This window comes from Perognathus longimembris, chromosome 25 (assembly GCF_023159225.1).
Source record: "Perognathus longimembris pacificus isolate PPM17 chromosome 25, ASM2315922v1, whole genome shotgun sequence".
NCBI classification, from domain to species: domain Eukaryota; kingdom Metazoa; phylum Chordata; class Mammalia; order Rodentia; family Heteromyidae; genus Perognathus; species Perognathus longimembris.
This window is the reverse complement of record NC_063185.1, coordinates 24,835,224-24,854,055: the sequence shown is the minus strand read 5'-3', so window position 1 is coordinate 24,854,055 and position 18,832 is coordinate 24,835,224. Positions and strand designations below refer to the sequence as shown.

Sequence of the window (18,832 nt, the reverse complement as noted above, 5' to 3'; positions counted from 1 at the left end):
TTTTACACAGCCATTATTATGTCTTTTGCAGGGCAATGGGTGGAACTAGAGCAAATCATGTTGACTGAGGTAAGCAAAGCTCAGATATGAACAGCACATGTTCTCTCCATATACAGTAAGACCTGAAATGCACTGGATTACACAGGATCCTAGACAGAGTGAGACTAAGATCTTAGGGACTATGCCCAAGTACCTCTTTCACATTTATACAAAATATACTTTTCACTTCGTTTTTAGTCATTCTACTTTGCCTTATATATGGCAAAAGTATGTATTTGGAAAGGTGGAGGTACAAATCAAGGGGAAAGATAGGGGTAGCTAGTGGAGCTCACTAGACATGAAGGTGAACTATACAACTTGTGGGTGGAGACAGGACTAGGAGAGTGAGGGGACAGAAGACTATACACAAAAGGTAATGTACTCATTACCTGACTGTAATCCCTCTGGTACTATACCTCTGTAATACACAAAAAGTGCCGTGGCTCCTTGGAGAAGTCTATCAGAGTGGTACATAACAGAGATCCCTCTTCCCCCCCAAAATGCCCACCACTGGAGAGCAGATCCAATCCCAACTGACCAAGACACTCCACTTCAGATAAGGCCATATGGCAGCATGAACCAAGCACTCTAACCATGAAGACTAGCAAAACAGCCTATTCATGCCAAAAAGGCATCTTTAAACTGGACTCAGAAAACACTGCCCCCGTTGGTCAGCAACTGTCATTACAGTATTTTATCTTTATTGGAAATCCACCCCCCCCCAAGTCATATGGAGAAAAGCAGTCACTCTTCTATTCATGTCCTCAGAAGCCAGGTTAGGTAACAGCAGCTCTAGCCAGACTCCCTTCCAGAGTGGAGAGGCGGCGCTACAGTGGGCAGGGGAGTCTGAAGTATTATCTGGAAACCTTTGCATGGCTTTAATGGCCAGTTACTAGCCTCAGGCAGAAATCCCCCTGGTAGGAGTACTCTGCTGCCTTACCACGTCAACTTATTTCTGAAAAAGCCTAAGTTTAGTGGTTAAATAGAAAGAAACAGTGCTACTTTATTAAAATACTGAGTTTATTTCACATGTATATTTTTGTATCCCCACCATTTCCACATCTGACCATCACGTCTACTGCGGCCCATCATAACATTCCATACATACTTAAATCCAAGCACAGGGTGGAGTTCCGTCTTTAAAAACTAAACGGGCATTTTGGACAACACGTTCTTGGCAGTGGAGCCTACACAACATTTATCAAACACAGCAGGGAAAGTTCTCACTTCTCATTATAAAAAGGACAGCCAGATATCAACTCTTACAGAAATGAAATAAGACGGAAATTTTCAACAAACAGCCCCAACTACTCTTAAAGAGATTTCCTCCATTGCCAGAGATCTTGAATAGCCTGAAGAAAGAAGAAAAAAAAATGGTTAAGGAGCCACACTTCACAAACCATCACCAAGCTTACCCATCATAAAACTACTTTTCTTACTACAAACAAAAGTTCCAGATAATTAGGAATTCAAAGATAATCTCAAGGCAGGCAGAGAGACCCAGCCTCAGGGCTGTCAGTCAAAAGCAAATTTAAACATCCCACTGGCAGGTTTAAGTCACTACTGTGGTGACTTGCTTTCATTCTTTGCAAAGTACTCAGTCAAGCCAGTCCAATTTCGTAACTAAGACCCTTCTCACCTGTATTTCATAATGACTAAAAGACGCACCAACTTTATTACTTCCTTCTTCAACCTTGTGCTGGCCGAACATAGATGAAATTCATGCCCAATGATATCCTTACTTCTCAACACTAAGTGTTGTCCCTCTAAAAACAGTGGGCATGGGGCTGGGAATATGGCCTAGTGGCAAGAGTGCTTGTCTCCTATACATGAAGCCCTGGGTTCGATTCCCCAGCACCACATATATAGAAAATGGCCAGAAGTGGCGCTGTGGCTCAAGTGGCAGAGTGTTAGCCGTGAGCAAAAGGAAACCAGGGACAGTGCTCAGGCCCTGAGTCCAAGGCCCAGGACTGGCAAAAAAATAAATAAAAAATAAAAACAGTGGGCAATGAATGCCTGCTCTTCAGATCTGCGTAACCCCATCTAGACACTAAACCAGCAGAGCACTCTGCCTGGTGTGCTCATCTGCACTCATGTCCCTCCCCAACAAGCCAGCGCTATTTTCCTAGCTAAGATGACTGTATAATGCAGTTACAGAAGAACCTGCATAGGTGCCAAGTTACCTAACATTTTCCCAAGATTATATTTGCTAACCCCACAACCAATTGCTACAATTTCCTAAAAGCTGACCTAACAACCACATGTATCACTAATGGATTCCAAGCTGGAAACTGAAACACTGAACTAATGCTCATGTAAAATACTACTGTGACAAGACAACAGCTCATTTCCCAATCCAATTGGAAAACAAACACAGACCAGAACCCTATTTCTACACTTGTCTCAATCAAACCTGAAAGAGGAAATAATGCAGTAAGGGTGCATTCCGATTTGCTCATCTATACCCTGTGAAGGATAATGGGTCTGAACCTTGGCATAATAAAAATAAATGCTCAATTTTTGCTGACAAAAATTCCTTTACCTGCGAGATCTAGAGTCAACACTGAACTCTGAAGCAAACCCTTCAAGGCTGATTTCAGTCAAGTGTTTTCATCAATCTTCTATCTACTCTCAAAAAAGCAAAGACCAGACCGCCAAAAGGAGCAGAAAGGAAAAACCACAGCTCCATTTCCTCAGCCAAACAGTACCCAAAAGAAAAACCAAGTCCTGTAACCAAGAGACACTTTATAAAAGCTGGGAAAAAATGTACAAAAAAGTTATCTTTTCCTTCTCTGCCAACTACATTCTTAAGAGTTTCCACATATTAAGTATTGTCTGTGGTCAGGAACCTTTTAAAAGGAGCCAACAACTTAAGAGACTAAGAGAAAGTAATAACTCATAATGAGAGACTTTATGTGGTCATGTCCCAGAAAATCTAAGTTACCTCCTGGTCAGTCATCCGGAAGCAATTCTTCACGTAGTTGATGAACTTGGCTTCCACTTTGGGGAGAGAACCACCCTATAGAGGGAAAAAAAACCAAACCATTAAGGGTAAGCAAAGAAATACAAAATACAGACAACATTAGGAAATTCCTTCAAGATTTGCATGCTATTTATTACACGGAGCAGTTCCCACCAGCTCTCTTTAAGAAATACTATTCAATGTCATTGTGGGCCCAAAACACATAGTAGACAGAACATTAGAGCCATGGTGCTTCTCCGTTTTGCACTGTTGAACACTCTTGAGACCAGGCATGCAAATGCAGCATTAGGTAACAAGGCAGCTCACCACTCTCTACCAACCAGAACCAGATTCAAACAGACGTATGCTCCCCTTCTGTGACCCATGCACAAGCAGCAAAACGGAGCAACTTCCACCTATGTCACGTCAGCCAACACTAATTGCTGAGCAGGGAAAAAACTGACAGTGACTCACTAATTTCTTAAAGAAATACATCATCATTACCTAAGATGTTGTCAATCAGCAAAATTTAAGACATTACAATTACTACACAAACACCTCAAAATATACCCATCACTACTGTAGAATCATTACATGTTAAGCATCACTTTTCCTGCTTAAAATATTTTAATCCATGCATCTTAAGATTGAGATGGCTTCCAAATGACCAGAAATAGCTGTTATTTTACCTCACAGAAAAGGCCTAGAAAACAAACCTCACTATACTCTCCACTTCAAAATATTGCCACATACATCCTTATTTGATTCATTCAGTATTTATTGAGCATGGTCAAAAAGATGGAGCATATGCACAATAGAAAGCAATACGTAATGATTACTCAATCACAGCAGTCACAACAAAGTGCGTTAGGAAACCAAAAGATTGCTTCCAGCCTGGAAGGGGGTATGGGTGGCAAATCAGGAAAGGGGATTGAGATTAAGATAGAAGACTTCAGTCTGGATTGTTGATGATAGTCAGTATGGACTATATCTGTTTCTCCTTTTCCTCTTTCCCCATCTTTGGGCTTTAATTTACCAGTAGTGCCCAGGACTGTTCAATGTGCCTGCAATTAAACCAAGGAGATAGGACCACATTAAAACTGGGAGAGGGGAATCATTTTAGCATTGTATGCAAGGGATAAAAATAAATCAGTGATATCAGGAAATTAAGTTTTTACAGTGATTGCAAAGCAAGTGCATTCGCAGTACTACGTTCCTAACGCACTCCACACTGCACAAGGACATCTTCCCCAAGTCACAAGAGCCTATAGCAACCTGACAACAAAATGGGGAAAGGAACTCTAATTGGGCTCGCTACCTGGAGTCTTCTAGAAGTGTTCTTAACTGTGACTTCAAGGGATTAAACTAATTCTGTACAAGTTCAGCACTCTCCAGACAAGTAAATGCAGGAAAAAGCTAAACCCTCCTTTGTACATGGAAGACAAAAGTAGACTAGATGTAAGGCTGTTAAGTCACACACAAATCCAATGTGTTGCCTCCAGCACTAACTTGGGGAACAGGTGGGTATGAAAAAGCGAATTTAACAATTCTGTTTGGTCTATCATGCAACTGTGTAACACAGAGCATTTCACTATTAAGACTCATGCGCCCCCTGCTGGTTCTGCAGCACAACACTCAGGCAGAGCTCCATCCATTTTATAACTTTCATGATGTGCTTGTACTTTTAATGGAAAATAAGGCATCACACACAAGATTGTAAATTAGTAAATTCTTGCAATCTACTTGGAAAAAAGCCACATACCACAAAAAGTGAGAACAGTATCCAAGTCGCCAGAGACGCAATTTGAAAAGGAAAAGATACACCTAAAATATTTTACTTACTTTTTCTATACTTGCTTGCATTTTTGCTTTAATGTCTTCTACTGAACTAGGTCCTTTTGGTGTTTTAGGAGTTTTTTCCTGTTTTTTGAAGGATTCTTGACCCTGGAAAAATTTAAATTCAAAAGTGAGTGTATTGGCTGGGGAGATAGCCTAGTGGCAAGAGTGCCTGCCTCGGATACATGAGGCCCTAGGTTCGATTCCCCAGCACCACATATACAGAAAAACGGCCAGAAGCGGTGCTGTGGCTCAAGTGGCGGAGTGCTAGCCTTGAGCGGGAAGAAGCCAGGGACAGTGCTCAGGCCCTGAGTCCAAGGCCCAGGACTGGCCAAAAAAAAAAAAAAAAGTGAGTGTATTAACCTAATAAATACACAGACCTTTGCCTGGAATTCTTCAACTGCAACCATCCATAAATTATGCTGTACACATTTCTAAAACACTTCTTAGCGGGGCCACCTATAGCTCACATCTACAATCCTAGTTGCTCAGGTGTCTGAGTGAAGATCTGTTAACTGAACTGGGCCAGATTAAGTCCGTGAGACTTAAAAGCTCAAGACAGGGCCAGGAATGTGGCTTAGTGGTAGAGTGCTTGCCTAGCATGCATGAAGCCCTGGGTTAGATTCCTCAGTATCACAAACAGAAAAAGCTGAAAGTGGCGCTATGGCTCAAGTGGTAGAGGGGTAGCTGAAGCTCAAGGGACAATGCCAAGGCCCTGGGTTCCAGGACTGGCAAACAAAAACAAACCCACTCAGGACAGTGCCCAAACACACACACTAATCACTTAAAAGAATTAACAGATTTCTTTATTTAAATGCAAATTGTAGCTCATAAATCCGGAAACAATTGATCACCTCTCATAGGCAAGTAATTCTCTGTAGTCTAACTGTTCACATAACATTTCTATTGCTATAGTTTCCCAGCAGCTTCTTACCCAGTGTGGGTAGCACTTCCACTTGAACCATCCCTCTTTTGCTTTATTTCTGTCTGTTGTTTCTGACTGACCATGTCTCCAGTAGCTGGCACACCAGTTATGTACTACCACTCACTACAAAAGCGTTCCAAATGACCAAATACCATGCACGTCCATATCCTACAGAAGCCAGTTTCTTAGTAATATGTTGCTACTCACTTTTGATCTTGGTGTCGTTGGTTTCGAGTCTTTTCCATTCTGGTTTGATTTCTGTGCATTTTTGGCTGGAGTATCTCGTATAGACTGAAAAGTAGAGATTAATCATCAGAATTCCTCTTAACACATACTATACCAGTGAGTGCTATTGTCATTGACTAGAACAAAGCATGCACGCTGACTTTAAAATACTGTAGAAAGGACTGGCCACAGATGTAACAGTCTTTTTCAAACTCAGAAAATCAGTGCCCAGCGTGACATCTGCTGAAAATCAGTTTTCACCAGGTACATTTGTTTTTGCTACTTTTCACAACCTGTAACATCTACTCACTTTCTTCACTGGAACTTTTTCTTCTGCTTCCTCGTCATCAAAATCATCATCATCACTGCAAGTGAAATAAACCAAAGCATAAACCAACAGACTGTATTGGCAGTACATATAAATAAGGATAAGTCTATGCACATGTTCAGCATATACAGAAGCAACTCTGGCCTGTGTGGCTGCCCCCAGATGTGCAACCTGACACAGGGCTACATGCATATGCACATGTGTGTAGGATTAAGGAAAAGACTATATACTGACATTACATGGTTTCTCTTCATACCAGAGCCTACTACGCTCCTCTCTTTTTCAGTCTTTCACTGTACACTACGTAAAACTTTTTGTAACCTGAAGATAAGAACGGGACAGGGTAACATCGATAATCTGTGTCCATTAGCTGACCTGTGATCTCACTTCCCTGCCACCTTCAGTGGAATAAAATTCCTGCTAACACTTGTTCCTCCGTAGGCATCCATTGTCTCTTCCTATGCACCTCTTTACCAGTACACTTACTTTGGGCCAGTGGCGCATGACTGTAACCTCAGCTACTCTGGAGATAATTTGTAAAGTTCAAGCAAATCCATGGGGAAAATGTCCAAGACTCTCATCTTCAATTATCCAGCTTAAAAAAAGGCTATACTGGGGGGACTGGAAATATGGTCTAGTGGTAGAGCGCTTGCTTAGTATACATGATGCCCTGGGCTCCATTCCTCAGCACCACACACATGTACATAGAAAATGCCAGAAGTGGCACTGTGGCTCAAGTGATCAGAGTGCTAGCCTTGAGCAAAAAGAAGCCAGGAACAGTGCTCAGACTGAGTTCAAACCCCAGGACTGGCAAATAGAAAAAAAAAAGGCTCTACTGGAGGAATGGCTAAAGTGGTAGAGTGCTGTCTGTGGGAAACTAGAAGGACCCATTACCCCGCAACTCACCACTACACCCCCTCCCACGTAGAACCTTGATTTTCAAGCTTTATGCTTTACATATATCCTGGACAACTACTATGACACTCATCCTAGAGGAAAACTTCCCCCACGGCCCAGGGGATGGAGATTAATGGTCAGTTCTACCTTAACATTTAAAATTGTTTTACTTACTCCTCTTCCTCATCATCATCTTCATCCTCCTCATCCTCATCTTCCTCAGCAAGTTTTACTTTTTTCTTAAAGACAAATACATACTTGTAAGAGCTGGTCCTTATCACCAAACAAAAGGCTACAACACAATCTGAGACAAGAAAATTACATCCCTACCTGTGGAACCTTGCTACCACCTCCAGGGGCAGACCGCTTTCCGGACACACTCAGGAGTTTTACATCCTCCTCCTCTTCATCTTCTGACTCTGCATCCTCCTCCACAGCAACTAAGTGCTGTCCACTAATGTGCACAGGTCCTGAGCCACACTTCAGCCTCAGGACCACAGGTGGTGTGATTTCAAAGCCCCCAAGGGAAACCTAAAAAGGAGAAACCCTTCATTAAGCGTTTTGAAAATACTGTAACAGGCACTTCTCACAAGCCTACACACAAATCCCATTGACCACCCTAACAGGCATCAGAAGAAACCATGCTAAGTGTTGACCTCCCCTCAGTGACACCAGTGCAGCGCTGAGCACTGAACAAAGACCCAGACAGCCTTTGTCATCTACCTTAGGAGATCTAAAGTAACAAACCCCAAAGTTTTAGTATTCTTACCGTTGGCTGCACAGACATTTTCAAAGTTGCCAGTGTCACTTTAATTGGACTTCCCTCATAGTTCATTGCCTCTGCCTCGACGATATGCAGTTCATCTTTTGCACCAGCCCCTAAACTAACCTGAACAAAAAAGTGTTAGTTAAACCTAAGCTGTCTGTAATCCCTCCAAATTATGCTTTGTATTAATTAAGTATGAACTTTTATTTATTCGTTATCACAGATGGAAAGCAAACTTCAACTGACCCTGGAGGGCTTTGTAGTTCAAGTGAGGACTGGATTCAACAATTACCAAACAAGCCAGCAAATATGCCAAATTCTTTGGCAGGAGTGCATAAATAAGGTATAGCCAGCACCCAATTATGAAAATACTATCTTAATAGAAGAAAGTTTTAAGTTAACTCACCGTTCTTAATGATAACTGGTGCTCATTTTCATCATTATCTACCTTAAAGTGATAATCTTTGTCAGCTTTTAGTTCACAACCTGTAGAAAAAGAAAATTAACTCTATCCACTTTCTCTTAATTCGCAATGAAGCCACCTCTTTTACACCTTAATGTACACTGTTAACTCCCCACATTTTGTCTCCCAAGCCACCGATGAATGATAGACTCAAGTCTACATATATATAACACACAGCATTGTTCCCAAAAAATATATAATTTAATAAGTTTTTTGAATTTTAATAGCTCCTGATGGTAAGTTATAACAAGAAAGGCCAGTAACGTACAGCACCGCGTGCACTTTCATCTCAATGGAAAGACTAACATTTTAAATACACCCATTTAGTGGCCTGCTCAGTTACTAAGCAAATGTGGGCAGGGATGGCCCCCGACTTTCAGTCTCCACAATTGCATCACCTGTGCCTGAGGGCCCGAAGCCTCAGCTTTAAGTGCATTGAACCAAAACTGAGCTCCCAGCAGTGCTCATCAAAACAAAACCAATCAATGTCTTCGGTCTCCTAAAGGTAGATAACCAGCATCGACCCCCTCCCCAAAGCACCCAGCTCCAGACAAGGGTCTTGGTTCAGACTCTAGTCCGTGGTGCACCTCTCGTGAAATCAGTGAGACCGAAAGGGGTTCTACAAACTCGGCCTGCCATGGCAGTCACTGTGGGGAGCACTGGACAAAGGCCTTCAAAATCCTGGCTGGCGCTACTAGGCCCCTCGCGCAACGGCTCCCGCCCAGCAGTCTACTCAGCCACAGTACCAGCCTCAAGCGTGACAAGAAGCGTGGAGCCCCGGATGTGGAGCCCACACCCCCTACCCTACCCCCAACCACGTGGCAACCACGTGGTCCGAGCAGCAGGCCCCTCGCCGCGCCTCGCCTCCCCTCCCCCAACGGCCGGCCGGGCCTCAGTCCCCGGCTCCCGGCTGTGGCGCGGGGACTCGAACAGGGATGGATCGGAGCCCGCACAGCTGCATCCGAAAGCCAACTCTGGAGCCGCTGGAGCGCTCGCTGCCACCCCGGGCCGCACGCACCCCCAGCGCGGGCCCCCGCCAAGACCCGCGCCGGCCCTCGGGCCTCTCCTCCCGCCCAGGCCCCGCAAGGCCCGCAGGCCCGAGCCCCGCCCCCCAGAGCCGCGGGCCCCAAGCCCGGACCCCGGCCCCGCAGAGCCGCAGGCCCGAGTCCACCCCCACCCCACCCCGGAGCCCGCAGCGCCCCAAGCCCTAGCCTCTCGGAGTCTCGGGGCTCCGCTCCCGGCCCCCGGATCCCGCAGGCCCGGGCCCGCCGCCCCCTCCCCCCAGAGCCCGCCGGCCCCAGCGTCGGGCCCCGGAGCCCGCAGGCCGCGGCCCCACCCCCGAGCCCCAGGCCCCGCGGCGCCCACCCCGCCACCGGGCAGGTACCGAAAAGGTAGTTCTGGGGCCGCAGCGGGCTCATGTCCATGTCCATCGAGTCCTCCATGGGCGGGCACGGCGAGGGCGGACGGAGGAGTGCGGCTCCGAGGCCGAGGAGAGACGCAGGACGGAATCACGCCAAGGAAAGGACGCGGGCTGCCTGTGCGTTTATAAGGCCTGCGCACATCTCGCGAGAGCTCATCAAGCCCCGCCCCCCGCGCGCGTGCTCGGGTGGATCCGCTCCACCGCCGACTGCACGCCTGCGCAAGCGCACTTCCACCGCACCGCCACCCCCGCCTTCCCGTCTCGCCCCCCACCCCCCCCACCGCCAGGTACTTCGCGGGCTCCCACTGCGCACGCGCGCGCCGTGGCCCCCTCCCTCCGGCGCCGCGCGCGCTCGGCCGCTGCGCGCGCGCTCCCCAGCCCCGGCACTTCCGCGTCCGCGCGCGCGGGCGGGGGCCGGCGGGGCCGGAGACCCGCGGAGCGAGTCCTCGGCCCGCTCCCTTCGCCCCCCGACGGTGTGGGCGGGGAAGTCGGCCAGAGTGCTCCGGCTGGTCACGGGGTCCTCGCTACGGAGACCTCCGGCCGGGTGGATGCGGCGCCGGGCCCGCGCCTCTCGCCCCCGCCGAGGACCTCGGAGCCGGAGCCCGCGGAGGGGACGGCGGGGCGCGGGGCGGGGCGGCCGGGCGCGGAGGGGGGCGGCCGGGCGCGGAGCGGGGCGGCCGGGCGCGGAGGGGGGCGGCCGGGCGCGGAGGGGGGCGGCCGGGCGCGGAGGGGGGCGGCCGGGCGCGCGGGCCGCGCGGAGCCCCGGTCGGGACCGCCGGGCCCTCCGACTCTCCCTCGCCGTCAGCGCGGCCCGGAGCCCCGGCGGCGGCGCGAACCCGAGCGCGCGTCCCACGGCCTCAGCCCCGGCCTGCGGGGCGCTCACGGCGGCCGCGGGCTTCGGGGAAATCCAACGGCGCCCACCCTGTCTCCGACTTGAGATGGGCCGACCAACGTGCTGGACGCCCCCTGTCCTTCCAGTCACCCCTGAAAACCACCGTTCGACATTGGAAAGGCCTCTCTCTGTTCCCAGTGGGTAACCTCTGAGTAGCTGTGTGGGGATCGACGCTTCCAGACTTTTTGCTTCTTTGAGACAAGGTCTTGTGTTGTATCTGGGAACTCACTGTGTGGCCCAGCACGGCCTGGAAATCAAGATCCCTACTTCAGCCGCCTGAGCGGTGACAGGCCTGTGCCACCAGCCTAGGCTCGGGCTTGTGGGTGTGTGGGTGTGCATGCACGCACACGTGCACACAGGGAAAATATATATATATGAGGGTTTTGTATATGCTTAATACAGCGAGTCACATCCTGATCAGCTTGTCTGTTTAGATGCCAAAAAATACCTAGAGGGAAATTCGTAATGACAAATGTCCATTAAAAAAGAAGAAAGATCCCAAGTGAAAAGCCTACTATCACACCTCAAAGTAAGCCTAAAGCCTTGGGTTAAACTCTAGTACCACCACAAAGAGAAAAAGAAAGAAAATATTTGCAAATAAGGAGGTGTTGATATTCAAAATATATAGAAAATTCAAACAGTAGCAAGAAAAAAACTGATTTAAAAATGGGCAAAGGATCTACTGGATATTTCTCAAAGACCAAGAAGAATATGAAAAGGTGTCAACACCACTAATTAGAGAAGCAAAAATCCACACCACAGTGAGCTATCACCTACATTAAAAAAGACAAAAGCTTGGGCTGGGGATATGGCCTAGTGGCAAGAGTGCTTACCTAGCATACATGAGGCCCTGGGTTCAATTCCCTAGCACCACATATACAGAAAATGGCCAGAAGTGGCGCTGTGGCTCAAGTGGCAGAATGCTAGCCTTGAGCAAAAAGAAGCCAGGGACAGTGCTCAGGCCCTGAGTCCAAGCCCCAGGACTGGCAAAAAAAAAAAAAAAAAAAAAAGCTTAACAGATCTTGTTGAGGATGTGGAGACCAGGAAGCCTGCACACCGGTCTGGTGATGGGTATGCAAACAGCATGGAAGTTCCTTGAAAACTAAACGTGCTTAAAAGTTTTTGTCTTGAAGTAATGTTGTCACTGCAGTGCCACCCACAAAGGCAAGGTGTGGAACAAGTTGTGTCTGTGGTAAGAGAAGTGGATAAATGAGACAGGAGATGTGAAGGTGTGCATGTGAATAAATAATGGAAAGTTATCCAAGGGGAAGGAAGTCCTGCCACTTGCAACAGCATGGGTGGACCTGGAGGACATCAGGCTGAAGGAGATAAGCCAGGCACAGAAAGACATCAACATACTGCACAACCTCTCTGATGTGCGGAATCCAACATGGTGGACATCCTAGAATCACACAGAAGCACAGAGTGGACCAGCAGTTACCAGAGGATGGGGAGATGCTGACCAAAAAATGCAAGCTTTCCCTTATGGAGGTAAATAAATTCTGGTGATTTCATGCACATCACACATACACATGCACACACCAGTAAGTGTGATGGGTGAGGATATGTGAATTCAGTGATCACAGTAACCATTTCACAGTGCATATGTATATGCAATTGTCAGGTAGTATACTCAAAGTATTGGGGTGTATTTTGGTTAGTATGTTTAATAGATAAAGGTTGATGGCCTAGAGTCTCTCTGGAGGAGGAAAAGATGGTCACCAGGGAGGGAGTGGTTCTGGTAACATGCCACACGTGGTGGCACCCATGAGCTGAGCTGAGTGCTCTACAAATGCAGAATGCTGGACCTTGGGCAGTTCAGCTTCCCCGCCTGGAGCCACAGCTGTGGGCAGCATCAGCATGAGGAGAAAGTGGGATTGCATGTCAGGAAACCAACACGGAGTCCTTTGCTTCCTGACCTGCCTTCTGGAAGCCTGTCCTGTCTTGCGGGAGGACCAGCTGCCAGGGCTGCACATGCTGGCGCTGACCGGGGTATGTGCAGGGCTGCCATCAGGAGTGCGTGCGTGGTGTTGTCATTCTCCATTGTGTGGGCATGTCTAGTCTTAGTGGTAAGTAAATGCACCAAGTTCCGGTTCCTGCTTTGCCTCCTGATTTGCCTCAGGAGATGTGTATGAAGGCCCTCTTGTGTGAGGAGGCTGCACAGCTGACTGCTGACGATGTGTCCACCGAGGGGCTGGGGACCAGAGGGCCAGCCTGGCGAGGCTGGGATGAGCACGTCAGCAGGTTGGATTCGGAAGTGTTGGTTAGCCACCTGTAGGCCCGACTGAGGGACCCAGGAACTTGAGAGGAGTTGACATGCAAGGAGAAGTCCAACGGTTCCGTTCAGTGAACATCCATGAGTCTGCCTGTATTCGGGTTCATTTCAGGGCCCTCAGAGCTGGCCACCAGACCTGGGCCTGTTTGGCTCCTTGCCTTGTTGGGCACGCTGGTTGAAGTGGAGTGACAGACTCACCAAGCAACGGCAGGGGGCGCCCTGAAACCAAGCTGCTCTGCCAGATTTGAGACCTGCATGTATCCACTGACTTCCAAAGTATTAAAGTAATGGAAACCAGGCGCTGGTGGCAGAGGTGGAGGTGCCCGTGGATCACACCTGTCTACTCAGGAGGCTGATATCTGAGGATCGCAGTTAGGAAGCTGACCCAGGCAGGAAAGTCTGTGAGATTCTTATCTCCAATTAGCCACCAAAAAGCCAGAAGCAGAGCTGTGGCTCAAGGCTTGAGCAAAAAAGCTCAGGGACAGGGCCCAGGCCCTGAGCTCAAGCCCCAAGATGAGCAAAACTAATTATTATTATTATTATATAATACAATAATATAGAAAGCATCTGAGCCATATCTGTTTGCAACTTAAATTAGAACCTTCAACATTTTACCCTGAAATACCACTAACCAGACCTGAAAGGCAAATAATACAAATAAAAATGATAGGCAGCTGATGATTTCATAAGAGTTTTGTAAACTTACAGGGGCCAGTGTGAGCCTGAGGATACACAGAGTAAAATTCCAGTCAAGCATTCTTTTTGCAGGGTTAAAACCAGACAAAGCGTGGCCTCGGTGATTGCGGGTGGCTCACAGGACTTCAGTGATGTGGCCCAGAGAAAGCCAAGCGCTAGACAGAAAATGCATGCTCAGCCCAAAAGCCAAGCCTGGTTTCTTCTGTCCCTTCCAGCTTTATGTAGGATCCAGTGAGATCAACCGGTAGTATTTGTGACACTTGACATATTGTGAGCCCAGAGCCTGGTACGTAGAAGGAAGGCACTCTGTGCTGGTGCCTTTCTTCCTTTGCTCTTTGCTGAATGTTCTTCTCCATGTACTTCTTGTGGAAATACTGTACTTCCACACAGATTAGTCACATTAAGTACCATCCTTGGTCACTGATTTAGGACATTAGGAACACCAGAGATAAAACACAGCAGGTTTACAGTTGAGCCACGGCTCTGAGGCTCTGAGGCGTCTTCTCGCCGCTGGCATTTGGTTTTGATGACCTGCCACTGTGGGAAATCATGGCCCTCCTTTTAGGAGGCACTATCCTGTTCCAGGGCCAGCTTGTGGAGGCATAGATCAGCTCAGCGACTGACTGCCGCCCTGCTATTGAATTAGAGCTGTATTTTTGACAAGTATGGCAGCAGAATCATCAGTTTAGCCACCAACAATCCACTGTGTCTCTTTAAGTTCATAAATAAAACATTCTTCGTTAAGTATTTCCTAGTAAGCAAAAGCAGACCAGCAGCCTCCTCCCCCTATATATTACAAAGTAAAATGATATAATAGTAATCAAATCAAATCATGTCTACGAGTTTTATAGACAGCTAATAGCCGCGATTGCAGAGTGCACATCAGATACCAATTGAAGGGTACTTTTCTCTTTAATATAATGTACTATGCATATTTCACAAACTGTCTCATGATATCAAATGAATTTAACAAGATGATTATGTAGGTCAAATTACTTAGTAAGTTCTTTCAAGAATGGCTCTTGGACCTATTATGACTTTTAATGGCACAATTTGTTAAATGATTGCAATTTCTAGAATCCTGCCTTCAAATGCCTGTCAGAAACGCTAGCTCTGCCCCGTGATCTATTTTCAAAATCTACTTCTTGCTTGTGGCAATTGAAACAAAAACGACCACCAAAGAACAACTTCTTGAAGCTCATCCTTCATTTTAAATTATTTAAGCCACTTCCTTATTGCCAAATTATAATTTGAATAGTCTCATTTTGAATAACCTTTAGACCAAAATTTCTTTCCACTCTGCATGAAGATGTCATGAAAGTTCTTTTATTTAATGTCAGAAGCTGTGGAAAAAAATAGATATTATAGAAGTTTAAACTGTCTTAAGTGGTGAGGTAGCTGTTCTACTGCATAGCCCCTTGCAGACATTTGAAGGGAAAAGCCAAGGAAACATGACAGACATCTTCAGTCTTCACCTTCATCTGTGTTGCTGCCGTTTGTGGGTATGTTAGTTTTACTCACTTGAGAAAGCTGTTCCTCCTGATCCAAGTAAGTTTAAAAAAAAAAAAAAAAGCCCACTGATGCCGGGCACCAGCTGCTCACGCCTGCAAGCCTAGCTACTCAGGAGGCTGAGATCTGAGGATGTGGTTCAAAGCCAGCCCAGGCAGGAAAGTCTATGAGACTTTACCTCCGATAAACTACTCAGAAGAAGCCAGAAGTAGCACTGTGACTCAGAGGGGTAGAGTGCAAGCACAGGGAGGCTGAAGGCCAGGGCAGAGCCCTGGGTTCAAGTCCCAGGACCAGCAGGGGAAAAAAACCAAAACCCCCTGCCCACTGACAATCGGTCTCTCTCTCTCCCCCTTCCTTTCTCCTCCTCTTTCCTTCCTCCCTTCTTTCTCCTTTCTTCTTGAGCTAGGGTCTTGTGATGGTGCTGAGGCTGATCTCAACTGGTGGGCTCAGGTGATCGCCCTGCTTCTGCCTTCCAGGTAGCGGGGACGACAGGCACAGCAGCAATGCCCAGCACATAGCAAGTTTCTTTCTCTTCAAACACTGCTGTCTAATAGGAATTCAAATGTTTTGTGTGATAATCTTAAAAAACAATGTTCTTTTAAAACTCATCTCATGTCTCTGGCTTGTGTGTACCTCCCCGGACAGTCGCTTACAATTCCAAAGAGCCTTAACACCTCAGGGCCCAGTGGTTCCCATCGCCCCTCTGAAAGTCCAGTGTTGGTCTCACTGTGGAGCAGAGAGGATCTGGGGGCTGGTGTCCAGGTCCCCTGGGTGACCAAGGTTCTTTATTCACTCCGACTCTCTCTCTCTGTCTGGTGACCCTGGGTGACAGTCCCTGGGCCTCTGGGAGCCCGAGCTGCAGCTAGGAAATGAACGGTCAACTCTTGGAACCTGCTCCTTGGGGGTGGTTCGGAGGCATAATGAGTTCACACTGCACATGCTCATTTTCTCCTGCATGTCTTCAGTGAGTTGTAGGTAGGGGTGGACTAGATATGGGATGCGGAATGCTGCTTGTGCGTCTGGCTGAAAGTCACTATAGAACAGCGTTATTTAATTTTTCTGCTGCTTTCAGTTCAATGGATGTAACATTCACAATCCTCTCCAAGCCCATCAACCACAAAAACTTAATTAGATATTATATCTCCTTGGTTTAAAATAGTATTTAATTTTACATAATGTGTTCAGCCAAAATATTAGGATTCCCTGAACAGAAATGTTCCCTCCATTTCTCCCCCTTGGGCTTTTCTTTCAATTTTTTGGTAGCTTAAAAAAAAATTATTCTCCTTAAAGTATGATTTCGGCAGTTTTCCTCTGTGAAACATCAGCTACTCCCCCTCCACCGCTACTTAATTGAAGATGTAATCCCCACTTAGTGAGGGCCAGACGCGGGGCGCGCGGGGCGCGGGGCGCGGGGCGCGGGGCGCGGGGCGCGGGGCGGGCGGGGCGCGGGGCGCGGGGCGGGCGGGGCGCGGGGCGCGGGGCGGCCGGCGGAAAGAAGGCGCCAAGGAACCGCGCCCGCCCCGCGCGCCCGCCCCGCGCCCCCCTCCCCCCGGGTCGTCCCCGCGCCCCCCTCCCCCCGGGTCGTCCCCGCGCCCCCCTCCCCCCGGGTCGTCCTCTGTGCCCCCCTCCCCCCGGGTCGTCCCCGCGCCCCCTCCCCCCGGGTCGTCCCCGCGCCCCCCTCCCCCCGGGTCGTCCCCGCGCCCCTCCCCCCGGGTCGTCCCCGCGCCCCCCTCCCCCCGGGTCGTCCCCGCGCCCCCTCCCCCCGGGTCAGAGGCAGGTGCGGCGCGGGGAAGGCGGGTCGGGGCCCTGGGCCGCCCGCCCCGCCCCGAAAGTGGAAAGGGGGAGGGGGGTACGCCACGCCCGCGACCAGGCCTCCGTGTCCCCCTTGGGAGGGGTGTGACCCCCTTTCAGGTCTGCTCCAGGGCGCCCCATCCCGGTGTCCAGCCGAACGACCCGAATCCTCGACGGAGCGGGCCGTGGTGACCTCCGCCCCTGCGCACTCGGGGATGGGGTTCCTGGGGCGCGGCACAGCGGGGTACAGCCGGCTCCCCGCGAGCCCACGGGGGCGCAGGGACAGGGGGAGGGCGAGGGGTGGGGGGGCGTCCCGGACACGCGCGGCCCCCCCGCGGTGGCCGGCCCGGCCTCCGAGCACCCACGGAGGGCGCCCCGAGACTCGGCTGTCCCCAAGGCTGCCCTGCCCACCGCACGGCCCGGGCTGCAGGGAACTCACGGCCTAACCACCGCCGCCGTCCCACCGAGGTCCCCGTCAGTCAGTGCGGCCCTGCGCGCGGGGGGGGGGGGGGGGGGCTCAGCAACATCTGTCCCCATCAAGTCCACCGGAAGACATCACCAGGCCCACCTGAGAGACAGGCAAAGAAAGGAGGGGTCAGCCCCCCTCCCCCAGCCACACAGGGACAGCCCCCCCTCCCCCAGCCACACAGGGACAGCCCCCCTCCCCCAGCCACACAGCACAGGGACAGCCCCCCTCCCCCAGCCACACAGGGACAGCCCCCCTCCCCCAGCCACACAGGGACAGCCCCCCTCCCCCAGCCACACAGCACAGGGACAGCCCCCCTCCCCCAGCCACACAGCACAGGGACAGCCCCCCTCCCCCAGCCACACAGCACAGGGACAGCCCCCCTCCCCCAGCCACACAGGGACAGGCCCCCCTCCCCCAGCCACACAGCACAGGGACAGCCCCCCTCCCCCAGCCACACAGCACAGGGGCAGCCCCCCTCCCCCAGCCACACAGCACAGGGACAGCCCCCCTCCCCCAGCCACACAGCACAGGGACAGCCCCCCTCCCCCAGCCACACAGGGACAGCCCCCCTCCCCCAGCCACACAGGGACAGCCCCCCTCCCCCAGCCACACAGCACAGGGACAGCCCCCCTCCCCCAGCCACACAGGGACAGCCCCCCTCCCCCAGCCACACAGCACAGGGGCAGCCCCCCTCCCCCAGCCACACAGCACAGGGACAGTCCCCCTCCCCCAGCCACACAGGGACAGGGACAGCCCCCCTCCCCCAGCCACACAGCACAGGGACAGCCCCCCTCTCCCAGCCACACAGCACAGGGACAGCCCCCCCTCCCCCAGCCACACAGGGACAGCCCCCCCACCGCCACACAGGGACAGCCCCCCTCCCCCACCGCCACACAGCACAGGGACAGCCCCCCTCCCCCAGCCACACAGCACAGGGGCAGCCCCCCCTCCCCAGCCACACAGGGACAGCCCCCATCCCCCAGCCACACAGGGACAGCCCCCCTCCCCCAGCCACACAGGGACAGCCCCCCCTCCCCCCAGCCACACAGGGACAGCCCCCCTCCCCCAGCCACACAGGGACAGCCCCCCCTCCCCCAGCCACACAGGGACAGCCCCCCCTCCCCCAGCCACACAGCACAGGGACAGCCCCCCCTCCCCCAGCCACACAGCACAGGGACAGCCCCCCCTCCCCCAGCCACACAGCGGAGTGCCTGGGTTGAAGCTGCCATTTTCCAGTGGCACCAGCTACAAACACCAAAAGGACCCAGGTCATGGCCACCATGCCAGTGGCAGTGCCATCACTCTCTGCACCCCTGGGAGCTAGGCCACATGCGCAGCC

General features: G+C 50.6%; 1 protein-coding gene and 1 long non-coding RNA gene across 2 annotated transcripts; one reads left to right on the top strand and one right to left on the bottom strand.

The window, feature by feature from the left end:
- Window positions 1–1,038: 1,038 nt before the first annotated feature.
- Window positions 1,039–9,979, bottom strand: Npm1 (nucleophosmin 1). Its single transcript, XM_048334138.1, has 10 exons — window positions 9,826–9,979; window positions 8,385–8,464; window positions 7,982–8,101; window positions 7,543–7,743; window positions 7,387–7,451; window positions 6,298–6,352; window positions 5,970–6,053; window positions 4,844–4,945; window positions 2,984–3,058; window positions 1,039–1,391 (listed from the first exon to the last, which is right to left on the bottom strand). Exons 1-10 carry the CDS (start codon window positions 9,881–9,883, stop codon window positions 1,353–1,355), a joined length of 879 nt encoding a protein of 292 aa, XP_048190095.1. The 5' UTR covers window positions 9,884–9,979; the 3' UTR covers window positions 1,039–1,352.
- A 1,786-nt stretch (window positions 9,980–11,765) lies between these two features.
- LOC125342033 lies at window positions 11,766–13,396 on the top strand. Its single transcript, XR_007209132.1, has 3 exons — window positions 11,766–11,922; window positions 12,025–12,244; window positions 13,141–13,396. It is a non-coding gene; the product is annotated as an uncharacterized LOC125342033 (long non-coding RNA).
- Window positions 13,397–18,832: the final 5,436 nt, after the last annotated feature.